Here is a 17814-nt window from a genome sequence, read left to right on the forward strand (position 1 = left end):
TGTTGAGCAAAATGGCATTAGCAGCATTGAACTGGTGCATGGGGAATATAAGAATGTTAAGTACTGGCATGATAGGGCAGTGCCACTATCCCTTTTTCTTCCATTTCTGAACATGTGGCTATACCACTTCACCTGAGTCACCACTGGGACTAACCAGCAGAAAAAGCAGCAAAATTTATTTGCTTGGGTACCCACCAATTTTAGAATTGACTATAGAAATGTAAATGGGCACAAACCTGGTCTGAGCAGATCTGTCTCCCTGTTCCTTCGTCCCTTACATGATGTCCACACTGTGAATCCATAGTTCCTCTGGCTCCAGCCTCCACCTCCCAAAATAAAAAGCTGTACAGATGTCTGACGTCACACCTGTTCATTAATGCACACTCTGTGCAGGACTGCGGTTCTTGGTATTTCAAACCCTTGGAAAGAAGACAATATAAAAATCAAGATCTCTAGAGCTTCCGAAGACTGCACGTGAGGATGTTCTGCCATAATGACTGAGTAAAGCAAACAGCATAAACAAAAATCTTTATTACCACAGAAACAGGATCAGTGAGCTGAAACAGCTTGGCATGGTTCGTGTCTCAGTGGATTCACCTCTGAGACATTCCGAACCTTGAAGATAATGCTGTTATTAATTGCTTCAAATCTCAAAGGAGTAAGAGTGAAGAATACAGAGAGAAACCATCTGGTGACCTCAGAGAAGTCTCTGAAAAAGAAGCCCAGGCAGCTCAGGTGGGGAGAGACATTCCTGAAGATTAGAAGGCAAGAGTGGAGATCACTTTCTTTCACTGAATACTTGCAGAGGCTTTTAAGCCCTAGAGTGGAAGTTGAAGAGGAAATGGATTATAATAAACAATTCCCTTTCACCTTCTTTGGCATGAAAGGCTGAGACTTTCCTGGGCTTCAGCACATCATTGAGAGCAGCAGTTTGCCTCGATTCCTTTCCATATAACTGAAAACAGCAGTGTCTGGATTACAGTCTCCTCTGATTCCTGTGACCCAGACACAGACTTGGAACTACCCAATTCATCCTCCCCAAGTTCCTCCAAGATCACAAAGAGGGAGGCCAAGGCAACAAGCAACAAGGAACTCCATACGGCCAAGTGCTGGAAGCTTCAGAAATCAGAATTCTCCTTCCATTTAAATGAAAATCTCCCTGTTGGCATTAATTTAAGCATTTGTACTTCTAAAAAAATAGATTATTTGTTGTAAAAATTTGCATATCTGCTACATGTATCAAAAAGCCAAAGTATTTTCTGCTGATAAAAATATTCTCTGCCATTTCTTTTAATATTCCTACAGGTCTGCAAGTCCACATATGGGCAATAACCTGTCCAGGCCAGAGGCTGCAGAGCTACAGCAGACTATACAATGAAAACACATATTGGAAATATATAGCATGCAAAACAGCACATATTGCAGCACTGTTTCATAAGATGACCTGTTAAAAACAACTCATGTATTCCCCTGCTCTTCTGTAATTCAACCAGCTTCAGTACTCCATGCAAAATTAATAAAAATGTACCAAGCCAGTTATATAAACATCGATATCTATTTCTCGAATAATCTACCTGCTATTCTACATGTAATTATTTAAAAAAAGTGTAGAAAATGCTAAACAAATATTACAGAGCACAGAAATAGCCCAGCAAGACCAGTTGTTGAGGGAATATTGGCATGTTCACACAAGCAACAAAAAAAGGCATTCAACAGGGTTGGATTAGTCATAGCTAAGTGCAGTGCTACTTTGGGAGGTGAAGGAGGGGCTCATTATATGAGAACAAGCTTAGTTTGTATCTTATCAAATAAACATATTCCACTTCAAAGGTAAAACACTCTATATTCCTGAATACTGAAGGAATCCATAGGACTGCTTTAGGATTTCCTCTCATTTGCAGCTTGAAATTCAATACAATCTACAGCAGTTAGCTGAAAGTGTGATAAACAGCGCTAGTTATCCAAACCCTGCAGCTCATGAGTTCCCACTACAGCATCCCAGTGGTGGGAACAATGCCACCTAGAAGGTGCAAGAGGAGTATTTGTCCACAACGCTGGATATAATCCCAGTGAGTCATGCTTTCCCCTAAGTACTGGCATTCCCATAAATGCTCTTTATTCAATGCAAAGCAAAAGCTGCCATTTGCACATGGCTGTGCAGCACACAGATGTTGCACATCAGGATAAAACACAGCCACAGCTATTTAGAAGTGAACTATCAGAGACATGTTGTCATTAGACAAATCCCAACCTGCAGAGAACATGTCCAAGACATGGCTGCAGCTCAAGATGTTTTGTGACAGCAGGATATTGGTTAGGTGTGATTGATACTGCAGACCATGATAGTTGCTGGGTAAATAAAAAGCAATATTGGATGAGCAGTGGGGAAAATAAATACGGTCAAATTTCAAAAAATTCAGAGTGAATGTTTGCATCAATTAAAATGAAGTGTGATTTTTTATCTACATATTTTAAGAAAATTATGCTTTATTCCAAACAGGCATCTGAGGCTATGCAATGACAGCAAATATTTTAGAGTATAATAACTGTTGAGGCTGCTATTTTACTTTTCCAATGGACAATTTTGAGGTTTTGTGCAAACTTGTTTTACCCTATACAATTTTCTGACTGAAATGGTCATTCACAGTAATACCTACACCTACTTGCTGAGTTATGCTAGGAACATTCATCACCTCTGCATAATGTGTAAGAGACAGAAGCAACAGCAAGCCAGCTAATTCTTTGCAGAATAATAAATCAGTATACATGTCTTCAAGCTAAAATTAACAAGTGCATATAATTCTTCATAAATATATCTGCAATTTGAAGCACGATGCAGCACATACAATTGAGGATGCAGGAGATGATGGTTTTGTACTGAAATGAAGATGCAGTATTTGATGCTTAGGTTTGAAAGAAGTATAGCTTAATAAAAATGAAGCTTATGATTCAAGTCACTCTTTCACTTCAGAACTAATTTATGGTGCATTTTACACATACTGCAAATGATGAACAACAGCCTTGGGTAATTGCTTTCCTTTAAAAGCGTGGGAATCAAAGGATACATTTTAGATACGTGGCCACAGATATGATCACGCCAATGAATTGCAAATAACCAACATAAGAGTCGATGATGTGCTGTCTTTGATAGATGTAGTGTTATAAATTGTCTCTTCCATGATAAATCTCAATGGGAGAAGAGCACTTAATAACAGGATTTTCAGTGCACAGATTTAAATGAAAAGAAAATGTGGTTGTGTGCAAGTGTAATTGTTAACAAGGAGAAGAGAACTGTGCTGGTCATTTACCAACTATTTTGACTTTTAGATGTAACAAGTTTTGTTCACCAAAGGTAGTACTAGTTCTGGAACCTATTACAATCCAACTTGATTTCCCAATTTGATCCTAAACAGAGTCGGCAAAAATTTGTGGAGGACTGGGGAGCAATCCTTCACTTGTAGTTCAGCCAAGCCCTACATGACATCATTGAAGAACAATTTTGTCTATAATTTTTCAAAACTAATTCACATTTTCCCTATCATATTCCAGGTAAGTTGTGGCCACAGATACTGCTGTTTACAGCAAAATCACAAAGAGAATCACAGCCAAATGCTTATATGTGCTTCATCTTTCAAGGGGCCACATAATCACCCTTCTGGGAGAGCTAAGGGGTCACTCAAAGCCAGGAAGCCTGACAGAGATTTCCTTTATCCATTATCTGAAGTTTAAGTGATCAATGCTCTGTAACAACACACAGGCTCTGAAAGGCTCAGTCTTCACTCTGAAAATGTTTTAGGAAGGCCTCAGCACTTCATAGGAGTAGACACATACTTGGCAGCAAACACCAAAGCATCAAGTCAGCAGTGCCAAAGAGAAGCTGGTGCCACAGCTGGCAGGACAAGGCCCTGTGTCTGTGTTAACTCATGCACTCCTATGGAGCTTCCATGCAATTTAACAGGACTCTCATTTTAAATAAGTAAGCCACGCATACATTTAATTCCAATCTGTGCGGGTTAAGGAGAAGATAAATATATACTTATCTAACTTCACCAAAAGATTTCTGTTTTTTAACACTGATCAGAAAAGCAATGGTTTATTAGAGAAAGCTTCCAGTTGGAGGAGCTGGCTGCCTTCCTCAGTCTTATTCCCTGATTCCCATGCTACAACCTTTGGCTGCTGTTACCAGCCTTGGAGTCTCCTGCCTTTGCTAGACATAAACATTTTCCAGAACTGGATTCCTTGTTTGAAAAACTGGTGTCCAGACCCTAGAAGGCTCAGTCCATGAAGAGTGTCCTCACAGAGGGGAAATTAAAATTAAATGCCAGCTATTATTTGGCTGTTTCCCCTCTCTCTCTTGTCACCATCTATAGCTGAGCACAGTGAGCTCCACTTCAGAGTTGATTTCCTTCCCTTCTGGGACTCCAGGCATATGAGCCTTAGTGATATAGGATTAACCACTGTGAGTTTAACACTGAAGCAAGGATTCACCTTAAGACTGTAAGTCACAATATGGCAAGAAAACATAAGCTATTTGGAGCCAAAAAGTTCCTTTGAATCTTTAAGAGCATTTGGGAGAATCTACCTGATTCTTAACTGCCTCTATTTCCATTATTGTTCTGGAAAGTGTTATTAGCTGCCAGAAAGATCTACCCTGGTTAAGGCAAGCACTGTTTGTTTAAGCTGAATTAAAAGCAGTTAAATTAAATCATAGAATGGTTTGAGTTGGAAGGGACCTTAAAGATCATGTAGTTACAATGCCCCTGACCAGGGCAGGGACACCTTCCACTAGACCTGGATGCTCAGAGCTCCATCCAGCTGGCCTTACACAATCTTTAGTCTACTGACAGCTGAAAAGAGAGGTCAGCAGGGCTGGGCAGGTATGGATGGTGGCAAGGCGGTATGTTTGATTCACATGGTGGAAGGGCCTTATATTTGATTTGTACATGGCTCTCAAACAAAGCCATACCACCTGCCAGGGTATGAGACACCACCACCGATCCCATCAGAGAGTGACGGAATTTAAAACTCTGGTAACACTGACTGATCCTGCATGTCTGACAGTTCAGTAGTGCAGTTCAGTGCCTTCCATCCCAAATCTGCAACTAGAAATAGTTCAAACATACATTTCTTCTGGAAAATTAAGCAATATTCAGCACCATTGCTGAAAAAACAGTAACTATGCAGCTGTGGCCACTGTAACCATTTTTAATTACGGATTTACTTATCTGGTCCACTGGAAGGCATCTCTGCCCCACATGGAATGAGCGGATCGTTAACCCTTCCAACCCAAACCAGTCTACGATTCAATGAATCTATCATTTGTAGTTGCGAAGGGGGATTAATACCCAAGTCTTTATGTGATTTAGGACTCAATAGGTAAGACAAAGTCAACGCAGGTGTCCTCGGTGGCGCTCCTTTACCTACAGCGCCACCTCGCGGCCACAGAGCGGCCCAGCCGCCCCGCCGTCCCTCGGCTCCTTCTCTCCTTCCCCCGGCCCCTCCTCTCCCTCCCCCGGCCCCTCCTCTCCTTCCCCGGCCCCTCCTCTCCCTCCCCCGGCCCCTCCTCTCCGTCCCCGGCCCCTCCTCTCCCTCCCCGGCCCCTCCTCTCCGTCCTCTCCCTCCCCGGCCCCTCCTCTCCTTCCCCGGCCCCTCCTCTCCCTCCCCGGCCCCTCCTCTCCGTCCTCTCCCTCCCCGGCCCCTCCTCTCCCTCCCCGGCCCCTCCTCTCCCTCCTCTCCCTCCCCGGCCCCTCCTCTCCATCCCCCGGCCCCTCCTCGCCCGTCCCGCCCCAGCCCGGGAACCTTTTCGGGGCCGGGGGTCCTCAGAACGGGGGTCACCCCGCAGCACCGGAGCCCTTTGCGCGCCCTCGTCCCTTGTGCCCCTCGCCTGCCTTTCCCTCCTTTCCCGCCTCCCCGGTTCTTCCGGCCGCCTCCTCCTCCGCTCCGTCCCGCCGCCTCAGCTCCCCCCGGCGCGGCGTCTCCTCATGGCGAGCGGGGACGGTGGGAGCCCCTCCGTGCCCCTCTCCGTGCCGGGCTGTGGGCTGTGGGCTGTGAGGTGTGCGTGTGCCCGGGGATGGCGGAGCGGAGCTGGGGCGCTCCGGGGTTCCTCCCCGAGGAGGTTCCGCGGGAGGAGGGAGCGGGGGTGGCCCACGGCTGCGGTTTTGTCCCGCCGGCCGCCCCCGAGGGCCCTGCGGGGCCCCGCTGCTGCCCCGGGCCCGCCCCGGCAGAGCCCCGGCCCGGGCTGCCCCCCCTTCACCCCTCCCTTCACCCCTCCGCCCTCGGTGCATCCCTGCCCTTCCCTTCCCGCAGTGCTGGAGGACACGGTGGAGGAGCGTGTCATCAGCGAGGAGTACAAGATCTGGAAGGAAAACACCCCTTCTTGTACGAGCTGGCGATGACACACGCCCCGGAGTGGCCCGGCCTGACGTGACCAGGTGAGAGACAGAGGAGAGGACTGGAAGGAGGCGCACCGCTCCTTTTCTCTTAACCCTGTGTGCTCAGTAACTTGAGGATGAAAACCGCGCAAGACGAGAACAATTTGGGTTAGACTTCTCTCTGTTAGCTTGTAGCTCTTTATTTTGCTTACAGCTTTAAAAACCCTTCGGGCGTGCAGAAGGGTTGAGGAAAAGGTCACGCGTTGATACTTCACCGAAATCTAGATTAGTCTAGCAGAAAGTCTTGTGAGGTGTGAACACAGAAATATTTCTCCGTTTATTTCTAAGTAAGAGTTCTACTGCTCATCTATAGTTAATTCTGATCAGGAAATCTATTTGCTAAATTAGCTCATTCTTAAAGACTGTTTTTCCTCATGTGCACTATGTGTACTCTTCTGTCCAAGCTATAGTATCTATAGTGTAGTATAAGCTTGATATCTTTTACTTAAGAGAATATTCTAAAACTGGTTCTTTGCATCCTGGTTTTGTCCCTGGTTCATTGTTGAATTCACCTGTTTTAATTTCCCATTCTTCCACATCCCCCTGAAAAAAATCGTGGGCTCAGCTTAATTTCTTAAAGAATCATGAAGATGGGGGTAGAATCTGTTCATGTGCCAACTACTACAACAACTACAAATCGTTGCAGTGACAACTCAGGGCTCCACTGAGGTAGTGGGCAAGGACTGGTGTAAGGTGGATTTAGGTAGATTTTAGGATATCTTATTTGTAAGCTTGTCCTGGGTTGTAGTGTAGGATGTATTAAAAGTATTTATTCTATCACCATCTTCATGAACTGTTAAAACCAAGTGGGGCAGTGTTCTTCCCAGGCCCCCTTCCTTTGGGCTCTTCTGTTAATGACCCATCAATGCCTTGCCCATGACTCACAGGTAACTCCCTCCAGGGGTTATCTCTGTTTAATGGGCCATCAAGGACCCCTTCACAACTCATCATCCCATTGTGAGATGCTCTGCCCAGGGGGAGGAGCCAAGCATTCTCACCTGGATATAATCTGGGATTTGGGACAGGACAAGCAGCTCTTACCTACTGGATTCCCAGAGGAGCACTTTCTACAGGATCACTGCTTCAGGAAGACCATCTCATCTGGACTGCTTCCACCATCCTGCTCAGGTTGTATTCTGACTCTGTCAGTGGTCCTTTCTGTTATTGCATTTATTTTATTTTAATTTTTACCTTTTTACCTTTTTTCTTATTAAATTGTATTTCTGACTTGGAGCCTCTCACTCGTTTTGCTTTCAAACCACAACAAAGCTTCTGCAGTTATCAGAGGATAGGCTCTTTCTTCTGAAAAGTTCCACTTTACATATGGGATGTTTTACATGTTGGTTAAGGGATCACTTCATTTGGTGTACCAGAATGTTTGGGGATGATGTTGAGAGATGTGAGCTAACTAGTCATGGCATGGAGAAAACAAAGAGGGGATTTGAGGGTGTGGAGCCCTTATGAGGAACACTTCTGCTTGCCTTGTATTTTGCAGATTGACTTAATATTCACTTTAAAACCTGTTATTTCCAATTATCCAGTGTCAAAATATGTAACTGTTTAAGACAAGGACTGCCTTTTGTATGGCATCTGACATGATGGGACACCTGTTCCTGATGCAAGTAAGTGCATGTGCATTGTGTTTCTTGTTTGGTTTTGTATTTTTTTCCCCCCTCTACATTTGGAAGTGGTGTAGTAATACCTATGGTAATTTATGATTACCCAAATGATTCTGGATTGCTTGGATTCAGGCAACATAATTAGTTTGTTGCATTCAGGAATGCAACAAATTGGTTTTTACTGCTCAGATTTGTCCTTTCAGAGAGAAATGGCACCATCCATCCAACTAAATGTCGCATTTAACACCAGAAGAGAAATTTGATTCTAGTTAAGATAACTGGTAAAAGCTCCTAAGAGAAGTAACTAAAATAGATTGCCACCTGTCTCCTCAGGATTTATGCTTTATGGAAAGGAATATTGACTGTTTCCTAAATCAGTACTATGAGACCGTGAACCGTGCCTGTTACATGCCACAGAATCCCTGCATCATTGCAACAAAAACGCCCTCTGCTGGTGTGCTGGTGTTTGACTACACTAAACATCCTTCAAAGCCAGGTGGGTCAGACTCCTTGAAGCTAAGCAAAATGCCTCTTGTTAAAGAAGGGTAAACTTGTGTTTAACTGTGATTGGGAGAGAGTTGCTGGGCTCTGGGACCCAAAGGAGAAGACCCATATCTTCAATGACTTTAACTGCCTGGTTATGCTCACTTTCATAAAAGAATCTTGGTAGCAGCAGCACTCTCTGAGGAGGTTCATGTATAAAATATAATTATTGCAAAAGAAATAAAGTTCTTGGGTGATCATGATGCTCCTACGGATTGATGTGCAAGGAGGTGTTAAATGAAAGGAATTTTCTGTCTTTCAGACCCAAGTGGAGAGTGTAATCCTGACTTTAGATTAAGAGGACACCAGAAAGAAGGCTATGGCTTATCATGGAACTCAAATTTGAGAGGACATCTCAGTGCATCAGATGATAATGTAAAAACCACATCTTTTCCCCTGTTTAAAAAAGCCCAACTTCTAGTTTATCCTGTAGTAGAAAATCCGAGAAAATCTGTCCTAGTGCAGCTGCGTATTGTTATGTGGGGAAGCTCTCACATTTTGTAATTACATTTCTAAAGGCTGTCAGTTTGCTTTAGGCTGTAATCAACTATGAGTTCTTTTTAAGGTTCTTCATGTAAGAACAGAATATTTTTATATTTGTCTGCAGGAAGAAATCCTTTAAACTGGATTGGGTCAAGACCATAAATTAGCAAGACTCTCAAAGATCAATAACTAATAGCTTATAAATTTCTTTGTGGCCTTTAAAAGTGTAAATTGCTTCTGTGACCTTCTAAGTAATCCTTGGGCCTTGAACTTGCAGAAAACTGATTGATAACTAAGCTCTCAGTTCTGGCATAATAAGTTTTCTTTTTCAAAAGCAAAGAACTGCTTTAGGAGTGTCATCTCCTTATATGTAGAGCGTGATTGATTATTTATTTGAAAGCTGATACAGTCAGAGTCTGCATTTCAATAGAATGTGGCTTATTTACAGACAGTGTGTTTAACCCAAAGAAGGCAAGATTGTTGGTGCAAAAGCCTCTTTACCGGGCACTCTGCAGTAGTGGAGGATGTGGCATGGCACCTGCTCCACAAGTCTCTGGATCTGTGGCAGATGATCAGAAGCTTATGATGTAAGTTGGGAGATTTTTGGGTAGGGCATGCTGTGTCCTGCTGATGCCTTTTTTCAACCTAGAAATGAAACAACACACACTTTTGAAATAATGTTACCTCCCAATAATGGGAGGTAGTATAAAAGTGGATCTGTAACTCCAGAGCAGTTATGGAAGAATGCCCACAAAAGCCCACCCCCCACAGGGGTGGATACACTTTTATAAGTTTAGTAAATTAGCATAATTGAAAAAAGTACCAATTAGGAGGACAAATGGTGATGCAATTACCCTGCAGGTCAAGCCTCTTCTCTGGAGTTCCGCCCCCCCCCCCCGCCCTTGGTAGTGGCTGTACTTTGTTTATGAAAATGTGTCTCAATAAGTTGTTTTCAACCTTGGTAGCCAGGGAAAGTCAAGATAGGATAGGGGCCCTTGGAATATGTTTTGTCTTTCTGCCTGGGGAAAGGGCATGGAAAACTACTAGGAAAACTACCCACTAATACAACAGGCTACAAATGTGTGTGTAAAGAATACAGAGAATGTATAAAAGAAAAAAAAAAAAAAAAAAAAGTAAAAACCAAAACAACATACTGCCAGTGGACCTAGTCCACAGCACTTGGAAAACAAAAGGTCTGAATTTTGGAGTAATTTCATGCAGCTCTTTATGGCAGTCAGCTACAGTGATGGTGCAGATTTGCTGAAATCTACATGCAATTTAATGTGTTCACATCATTTGAAAAGATGTAACTAATATGTAGGTCAGCTTCCTGGTGCAAGCTGTTCATGTACAACAGACACAAAATGGTGACGGTTTTGGAATGAAAACTGCAGCTTCAGAATTGAGTTTAGTACTAAAAGCTGTAGTGAAAAAGAACTTCCTATAAAAACTTACATTTATTTGCTTTTCTCTTTCCTCCCTGCTTCCAACCCTTCCCCAAACCCTTCCCTGCCACAGCTGGGGCACAAGATCTAATGCCACGTCCAAGCCGAGTCACTCAGTAGATGCTCACACAGCCAAGGTCAACTGTCTGTCCTTCAGTCCTTACAGCGAGTTCATTCTGGCAACTGGCTCTGCTGACAAGGTTTTCACTTGAGTCTACTTTACATTCCTAAGTAGTCCAGATGAAAGCCATTATAGTAAAACCAATTTATTGTTCCTTGTGTCTCCCAGACAGTGGCTCTGTGGGATCTTCGAAACTTAAAGCTGAAACTCCTTTTTTTTGAGTCTCATAAGGATGAGATTTTTCAGGTGGGTAAACTATTTGCAACCTGTAGAAAAAACCCAAGAAGAGTACTGACTTGGACAAGAACATGTAGATTTGTTTTCTTGCAGTACAAATAAATATGTTGAACCAAAATGCACTATGTTGAGTTTGTCAGTTACAGGCTACCATGTAGTTTATTTCTGCCTTTCCCCACTTGACTTTGAAGCAAGTAGACAACAACTTATGCTAAAAAGATAGTGGGTATTTACAAGTACCTTAAGTACAAGTAGAAGGTTCCTCTAAAATAATGTGTAGAGAGGATTTGGATTCAAACCTAATCTTGTGAACTCTGTCTTTTCAATTAGGTGGAAGTTGGAAGTAACAGTGATTTTTTTAGACAAATTTCATGAAATGTGGTAAATCTGTAACAGTGGAATACAGATGTTGTCTGTTCAGTATGAGAAATCTTAAGACTAAAGCAGTTTGTTTGAGCTACTGGATATCTTCTGTGCCAGAAGAAACTGATTTACAGAGTATAGTTAAAAATTAGTGCCCAGGGTGCTGGTTATTCAGGATATGTTTTAGAAATCAGTAACTGCTCCACTGAAGTTGTTTTCTTTCAATAGGTTCACTGGTCTCCCCATAATGAAACCATTCTTGCTTCAAGTGGTACTGATTGTCACCTTAACATATGGGATCTAAGGTGAGGAGCATTCCTGTCTGTTAGTATATATGAACAGGTGATTAAAAAAAGGCTGCAGGCCTGCATTATTTGGCAGGTTTGGTTTGTGCTGTTCTCTAGCTTTCCTTGCTTACCTCAGACTTGGTCTTTTGGGTATAATAGAAACAGCACAGTACATCTAAAATTACTTCTCCATCAGGATTTCTTGCTAATTGCATTGTTTTCTGTTGTCCACTTGTTGCCTAGATTCAAAAGACAAAACTTGCAACAGTGTTAAAGTGGTAGGATAAGAAGCAGTTCTTTAATGAAAGCTTTCAGGTGCACAAATATGGCTATATGTTTATACGTGACAAAGGATTTCTGCAATTTTTAAAAGGTTAATTAATTAGTTTATTTAGCAGGTACATCCAATAGGACATCAATTGGCCCAGCAAAACACCCTTGGGTCTGCCCCTTTGGAGTTGGTCCAGAGGGTTCTTTGCCCTATTTCTTGTTATGTCTCTCAGCTTCTAGTGGAAAACAAGATGTCCTTGTCAGAAATTTTGTTCTTAAGAATAAGACTAAACAGAATTTCAGGAATGTGTTAGAAAGGGTTAGGTAATTATTCTAAAATGTGAGCAAAGGCAGGAAAAGTACTTGAAATCATATAACTATATATTAAAAATCTACAAAGGTACAAATGTGAAAAAGGCTAAAAATCTTCAGGCATTACATCAGTAAGTGATTTTTGCCTCCATCTGCTTCACAAGGTTCCATTTCAGTAATGACAGTGCCAGACAGCTGATGTTTTATACCTGGTACTTACAGATATTTCACAGTGGGAAACATCACTTGCAAATATGGAAAACAAAGGCCATTAACTGTTCAGTTAAGCTGACAGAGAATGCAACTGTCATTTTAATAAAAAATGTAAACTACTTTCTTACAGTAAAATCGAAGAGCAGTCTGCAGAGGATGCAGAAGATGGACCTTCTGAGCTGCTGGTACCCTTTTGTTCAAATTTCAGTGTGCTGACATGCAGTGTGGCCATGGGATGTCTTGTCACTGTGCTGCTAAAACTGCAGCTTTTCATAAATCTTTTCACCTCCCTGGCCTCCAGTCCATTGCTCCAGTTTGCTGTGGGCTTCCTCTCTTAAGTTCTGAAGGTTTCCCCATTTCCTGTGTGACTCTGTAAGTGCTCTTAGAGGTAATCAGAATGAAATATGGCTGGATTTCACAGCCCAGCCCTGTGTGAAGAGAGACCATTTTAAGTCTGTTAAGTTGCTGTAATAATAGGAACTGTTGTCTCAAATGCTGTCTCAGCAACTGCATCTGTGTCCATAAGCAGTGAATGGGAAGCAGTTAAACACACACCTTCCTTAGGTCTGTTGTGAATCTCTAGTAGCAAGTTTTTCTTTGGGTAGTCATTAGCATGATGAACTTTAGAATCCCAGGTTTAAACCTAGGATTTCTCTAGTCTTTAAACCTAAAGATTTCTCTAGAGTTGAAATGGCTTACTGAAGCTTTTGGGGGTTTTTTAGCAGTTTATTCATGGAGGACACACTGCCAAAATTTCAGACTTCAGTTGGAATCCTAATGAGCCTTGAGTAATCTGCTCTGTATCAGAGGACAACATAATGCAGATTTGGCAGATGGTGAGTGTCACAACAGCTCTTGAGTTACTCTGAAGCTTGTATAAAGGAAACTGAAAAGGCTTGTTCTTCTTTAGGGCAGCTTGTGCCTTCAAGGCCTGAAAGTTGTCTGTGCCATATACTTGATCTAATCAAAAACAAAGACTTTTAAAAGACCACCATAACTAAAACAACTTGAATAAAAGTAACTGCTAGTTAATTCTTGATTCCAAGTCCTAAGTACTAATTAATATTAAGATTTATTATTAATAAAGCAGTTGCAAACTTATATGCAATATTAGCCAAGACTTACTCTTGCCCCCTCGTTCCCCCATATGTTGGCTGTAAAGCAGGATGCCTTTTAAATCCCTAGTTAGTTCATATTACTTTACATTACAGGAAACCAATCAGCTATCTTAGAAATGTGGAATTAAGTAATTTGGGAATAAATTGAGATAAAAAACTCTAACAGACTTAAATGTGTGTCACAGGTCAGGCTTCTTTTTTTTCCTACTTGCTCTTATTTTGTGTGTTTAGACTGCAGTTGAAATAATTCCAAATAAAATGTTCATAATAGGGCTGGTGGTTAAATGGCTGCTTTAGCTGTTTGTCTTGGTTTGGAAGAGACAGGTGTCTGCCAGGGAAAGCTGGAGCTTCCCTTGGAATGGAGAATGTAAATCCCCTCCCTCCAAATTATTGTAATTTTGCAATTAAGGGCCTTCTAGCAAAGATTTGGGAATAGGAATAACAGTTCTTTACTAGGAATATTAAAAAATACAAGTATAGCAAAGCAAACAACAAACAATCCTAGGAACACTGACAGAGTCAGAATATGACCTGACACCTTGGTCAGGGTGTTGGAAGTAGTCCAGCGAAGTCCTCCTGGAGTAACAGATGTGGTTCTGTTGGAAATGATCCTGTAGAAATGTCCAGTGGTGGCAAGATGGTCTTTCCTCTGGGAAATCCAGTGGAAAGTAGGCTGTGAATTTCAGCTTTTATCTAGGCAGGAATGGTCGGCTCCTCCCACTGGGTGGAGCATCTCACAATGGGATGATGTAATGTGTCATGTCATTGGTGAGCCTTAATGGCCCATTAACAGAAGATAACCCCCTGGAGAGAGGATGGGTCATGGAATAGATAAGGAACACTGCTCCACCTGGTTCTAACAGCTGTCCCATTAACAGAAGGCACCTGTCCCCTCCCCCCTGGAGTTAAAATGAAAAAGTTTCAGCTGGTTTCAACAGATTGGGAATGGAATATATGCTTTTGGTTATATATTGCAACCCAAGACACTGCAGAAATGGAGCAATGCAAGAAGGCAGCTGCCAAAATGTAGCTACTGTGTACACATTCCTAAATTTGGCAGCCCTTTAAGAAAGGGCAGGGAGAAAATCCTTTGAAGAAGGGGATGATGACTGTGCCACCTTGGTGTTATCAAGGCTTTTTCTATATGAAGTGTATAAGATTGTTTAAATACAATCGTGTGTATCACTTGTAAGGTAATGTTTTGTGTCTTCAGGCAGAAAACATTTATAGTGATGCAGAACCAGATTTAACAGCAGCCAAACTGGAAGCTCAAGGAATGTAACTTTTCTTTAAGGGACTACTGGGAAGGACATAGTAATATAATTTGACTACTGTACACATAAAATAAAGCCCTGAGAAAAAAGAAAAAACAACAAAACAAACAAATACCAAACCAAAAAAACCCACAATCACTGGGCAGAATCTTTACATCAAAACAAGAATATTCCTAATCTGATTAAGCAAAAAGCTTGTGTAATCAAGTTGTCATGGGATACTCTTGGTTCTGTGGGCACTTTGAGCTGTTGTACACTATCAGCAATTAGCTTTAGAGAAAATAAGGATGATTTAATACGTATGTCTGTATTTTAAAATAAACTTGGTGTGTTCCTGTAAATGGTCAAATCCTCAGTCTTCACACATAGAAACTATATTAAAAAATCCCTTTTTATTTATATATAAAAAGAGCTTTTCACTTTTACACACCACTTTTGGATTGTTTTTGCATAAATAAAATCTATTTTTAAAAAAGTTTGGTGTGTTCTTAATGTCCACTGCCATCAGTTGAACGCCTTCTTGCATTCAATAAAAGAATAGGATTTAATTGCTGCCTGGTGATAAAGTTATGTATTTTTTAGTTAATAACTTAGCCCACAGTTAAAGGTCTGAAAATATTAGAATTGTCTTCATGCCAAAAAAAAAAAAATTGGAATAGATAACTTGACTTCACAAAGGGAATGGGTATAGGAGGAGATTTAGAGAGTCCAGGGAGCGACCCAGTCACTATCCTGTAAAGTTCAAATATAAATCTTGTGCAGGCTCAAGTAACTTTTTTGTGTTTGGGTGATTAGTGGTTGGATTTTGTGTGTTTTGGTGAGTTTCATGTGTTAGTGTGTTGTGGGGGTTTTTTTGGGTGGTGGTAAAAGAACTGTCCTTCATCATTTTCTTAAGTGCCAAGGTGCCAATGCCCTCTCAGTGAATTGGTGTCGCCTGTGTTTGGTTAGAGCCTTTCTGGTGCATTTTTTACTTAAGTGAGGCAATTGGGCAGTCGTCTAAAATACATTATTGTCTGAACAAATAATAGACAAACACACGGTTTGCTTCTGAACCTATGACTGATTGAAAAGCTCAAGAATTTTGCCTGTATAGAAGCGAAATTTCTTCATATTTATCATGGATCTACAGACAGGTGATGGATTACGTTGGGAGCTGTCAGACAAATCTAAGTGTCTAAGTGGAGTTTATAGCTCTTAGCTACTTAAGACCTTAATTGAATCAATTGCTGGCTGTCCTGATCTTTCTGCTCAAGCTGAAAAAAAAAAAAAAAAAAAAGATGACAGGGGTGATAGATACTGAAAATGTGAGACCTTGCTCTCCTCTTCACTGGAGCTGTAACAAGTTGTTAGACTACTGGGCTCAAGCTGCATATCTGAGAGTGGCTGTGCTGGCTGTGGCTGGGATGGAGTGCATGTCCATCTGAGCAGTGGTGTGGTGCTGGGGGCTGTGGTTTGGATTTGTGGCTGGAATGGTGCTGATAAGGCACCTGTGCTTTGGCTGTTGCTGGGTAGTGCTTGCACACTGTGTAGGCTGGGGGGAAGGGGCATGAACTGGGGAGGAAACACAGCTGGGACAGCTGACCCAAACTGGCCAAAGAGATATTCCTGACTTTAGGCCATGCTCAGCAATGAAATGTGTGGAGGAAGGTGAAGAGGGCCTTTCATGGTGGCCATTGCTTGGATGGTGGCAGGACATTGACCTGTGTCAGGGAGGGTTTCATTCCCCCCTCACCCACTTCTGGAACTCCTCCAGCTGTACCCAGGAGATTTTCTTCCTTTTTTCTCCCCCGCCCTGCTGGGGAGGTGCAAGTGACAGCACATGATAAGCATTAAAAACTGAATTCAGAGGTGGTTTCTGGTCAGGCTCTATATTCTTTTGACAATCATTTTGACACACAGAACTCTTGAAAAGCAGGAAATGCAGATGTCGATGGCCCGGCTTTCTGAGAAAAACAAACAAACAAACAAACAAACCCCACAGGAAAAAAAAAAACAAACCCAAACAAACAAAAAACACCCAAACCCCAAAAACAAACCCTGCAAAAAAACCCCAAAACCCCCCCGCCCCAAAAGAAAAAAAAAAAAAAAACTTCCCTGAGAGCGTGATGGTGGTGGCTCCAGATAGAGCAGTGCTCTGTGACATGACCCCTCCCTGCTGCTGGTCCTCTTCAGTGCTCACTTCAATACCTCCTGGCTGCTTGGCACCAACATTTAGAGCACAGCTCATCCCTAGAATTGGTGATTCCAGCTTTGTGTGTGAAATATGGTTGGGGTTGTTCACTACAGTCTTTTTACTGCCTCACTAACTGAATGGGAGTGGGAAAGTGGGGTGTAGTAACTGCACTGCTCTTCTTGCTTTTTTTACGCTTTTTTCTTAATTCCCTGCCTGCTGTTAACAGGGCACTCCCTTGCTTTGTAGTCATTGGATCACCATGCATGGAATTGTCTCTCCACACCTTTTTCAATAACTGTTCCTATTAAAGTGATGCAGGTAGGTGCAGAAGAGCTTGAATATTCCTCTGGAAGGCTGAGATACTGTTGGAGTTCAGCAGGCAGGCAGCAAGTGGACAGGATGTGCTAAACAGCATGGAAGGTCAAACCTGCCAAAGGACACCTTGGTCACTGCTTGATTGACTGTGCTTTGGCCCTGCTGCTGTTCTGGGTGTACAAAAACTAAAATGTCATGCACAGGAAATGGAAATTAATGCATTCTCTGAATATGGATTTTGTTTGCCAAGACCCCTGCCACGGGCAGGGACACCTTCCACTAGACCAGGTTGCTCCAAGCCCCATCCAACCTGTCCTTGAACACTTCTACAGATGAGGCTTCCAGATAAGGTGTCCACAGCTTCTCTGGGCAACCTATTCCAGTACCTCACTGCTCTCACAGTAAAGAATTTCTTCCTAATATCTAATCTAAATCTACCTTTTGGGGTTTAAAGTCATTGTCCATTATCACTTCCTGCACTTGCAAAAAGTCTCTCTTTGACACACTGACTGTGAAAAGTTTGCCACTGTTCTTGATTGTTTTTACTGAAATGCCAAGAGCTCAGATCTGGATCTTTAGGGATCACTGGTGGTACTTTGAATTTCCCACA

General features: G+C 42.3%; 1 protein-coding gene and 1 long non-coding RNA gene across 2 annotated transcripts; both read left to right on the forward strand.

Annotated features, from left to right (window-relative positions):
• Positions 1–7420: 7420 nt before the first annotated feature.
• Positions 7421–11254, forward strand: RBBP7 (RB binding protein 7, chromatin remodeling factor; the record flags this gene model as incomplete). The annotated part of the gene is given in 10 exon segments (XM_083854462.1): positions 7421–8053; positions 8384–8546; positions 8856–8968; positions 9525–9535; positions 9537–9568; positions 9571–9627; positions 9630–9663; positions 10595–10721; positions 10811–10888; positions 11210–11254. Coding segments are annotated over 10 exon segments (699 nt in total). The 5' UTR covers positions 7421–8014.
• A 174-nt stretch (positions 11255–11428) lies between these two features.
• Positions 11429–14828, forward strand: LOC310924086. Its single transcript, XR_014592742.1, has 3 exons — positions 11429–11547; positions 13047–13160; positions 14656–14828. It is a non-coding gene; the product is annotated as an uncharacterized lncRNA (long non-coding RNA).
• Positions 14829–17814: the final 2986 nt, after the last annotated feature.

The sequence above is a fragment of the Zosterops lateralis genome (assembly GCF_965231275.1).
Source record: "Zosterops lateralis genome assembly, chromosome: 2".
Taxonomy (NCBI): domain Eukaryota; kingdom Metazoa; phylum Chordata; class Aves; order Passeriformes; family Zosteropidae; genus Zosterops; species Zosterops lateralis.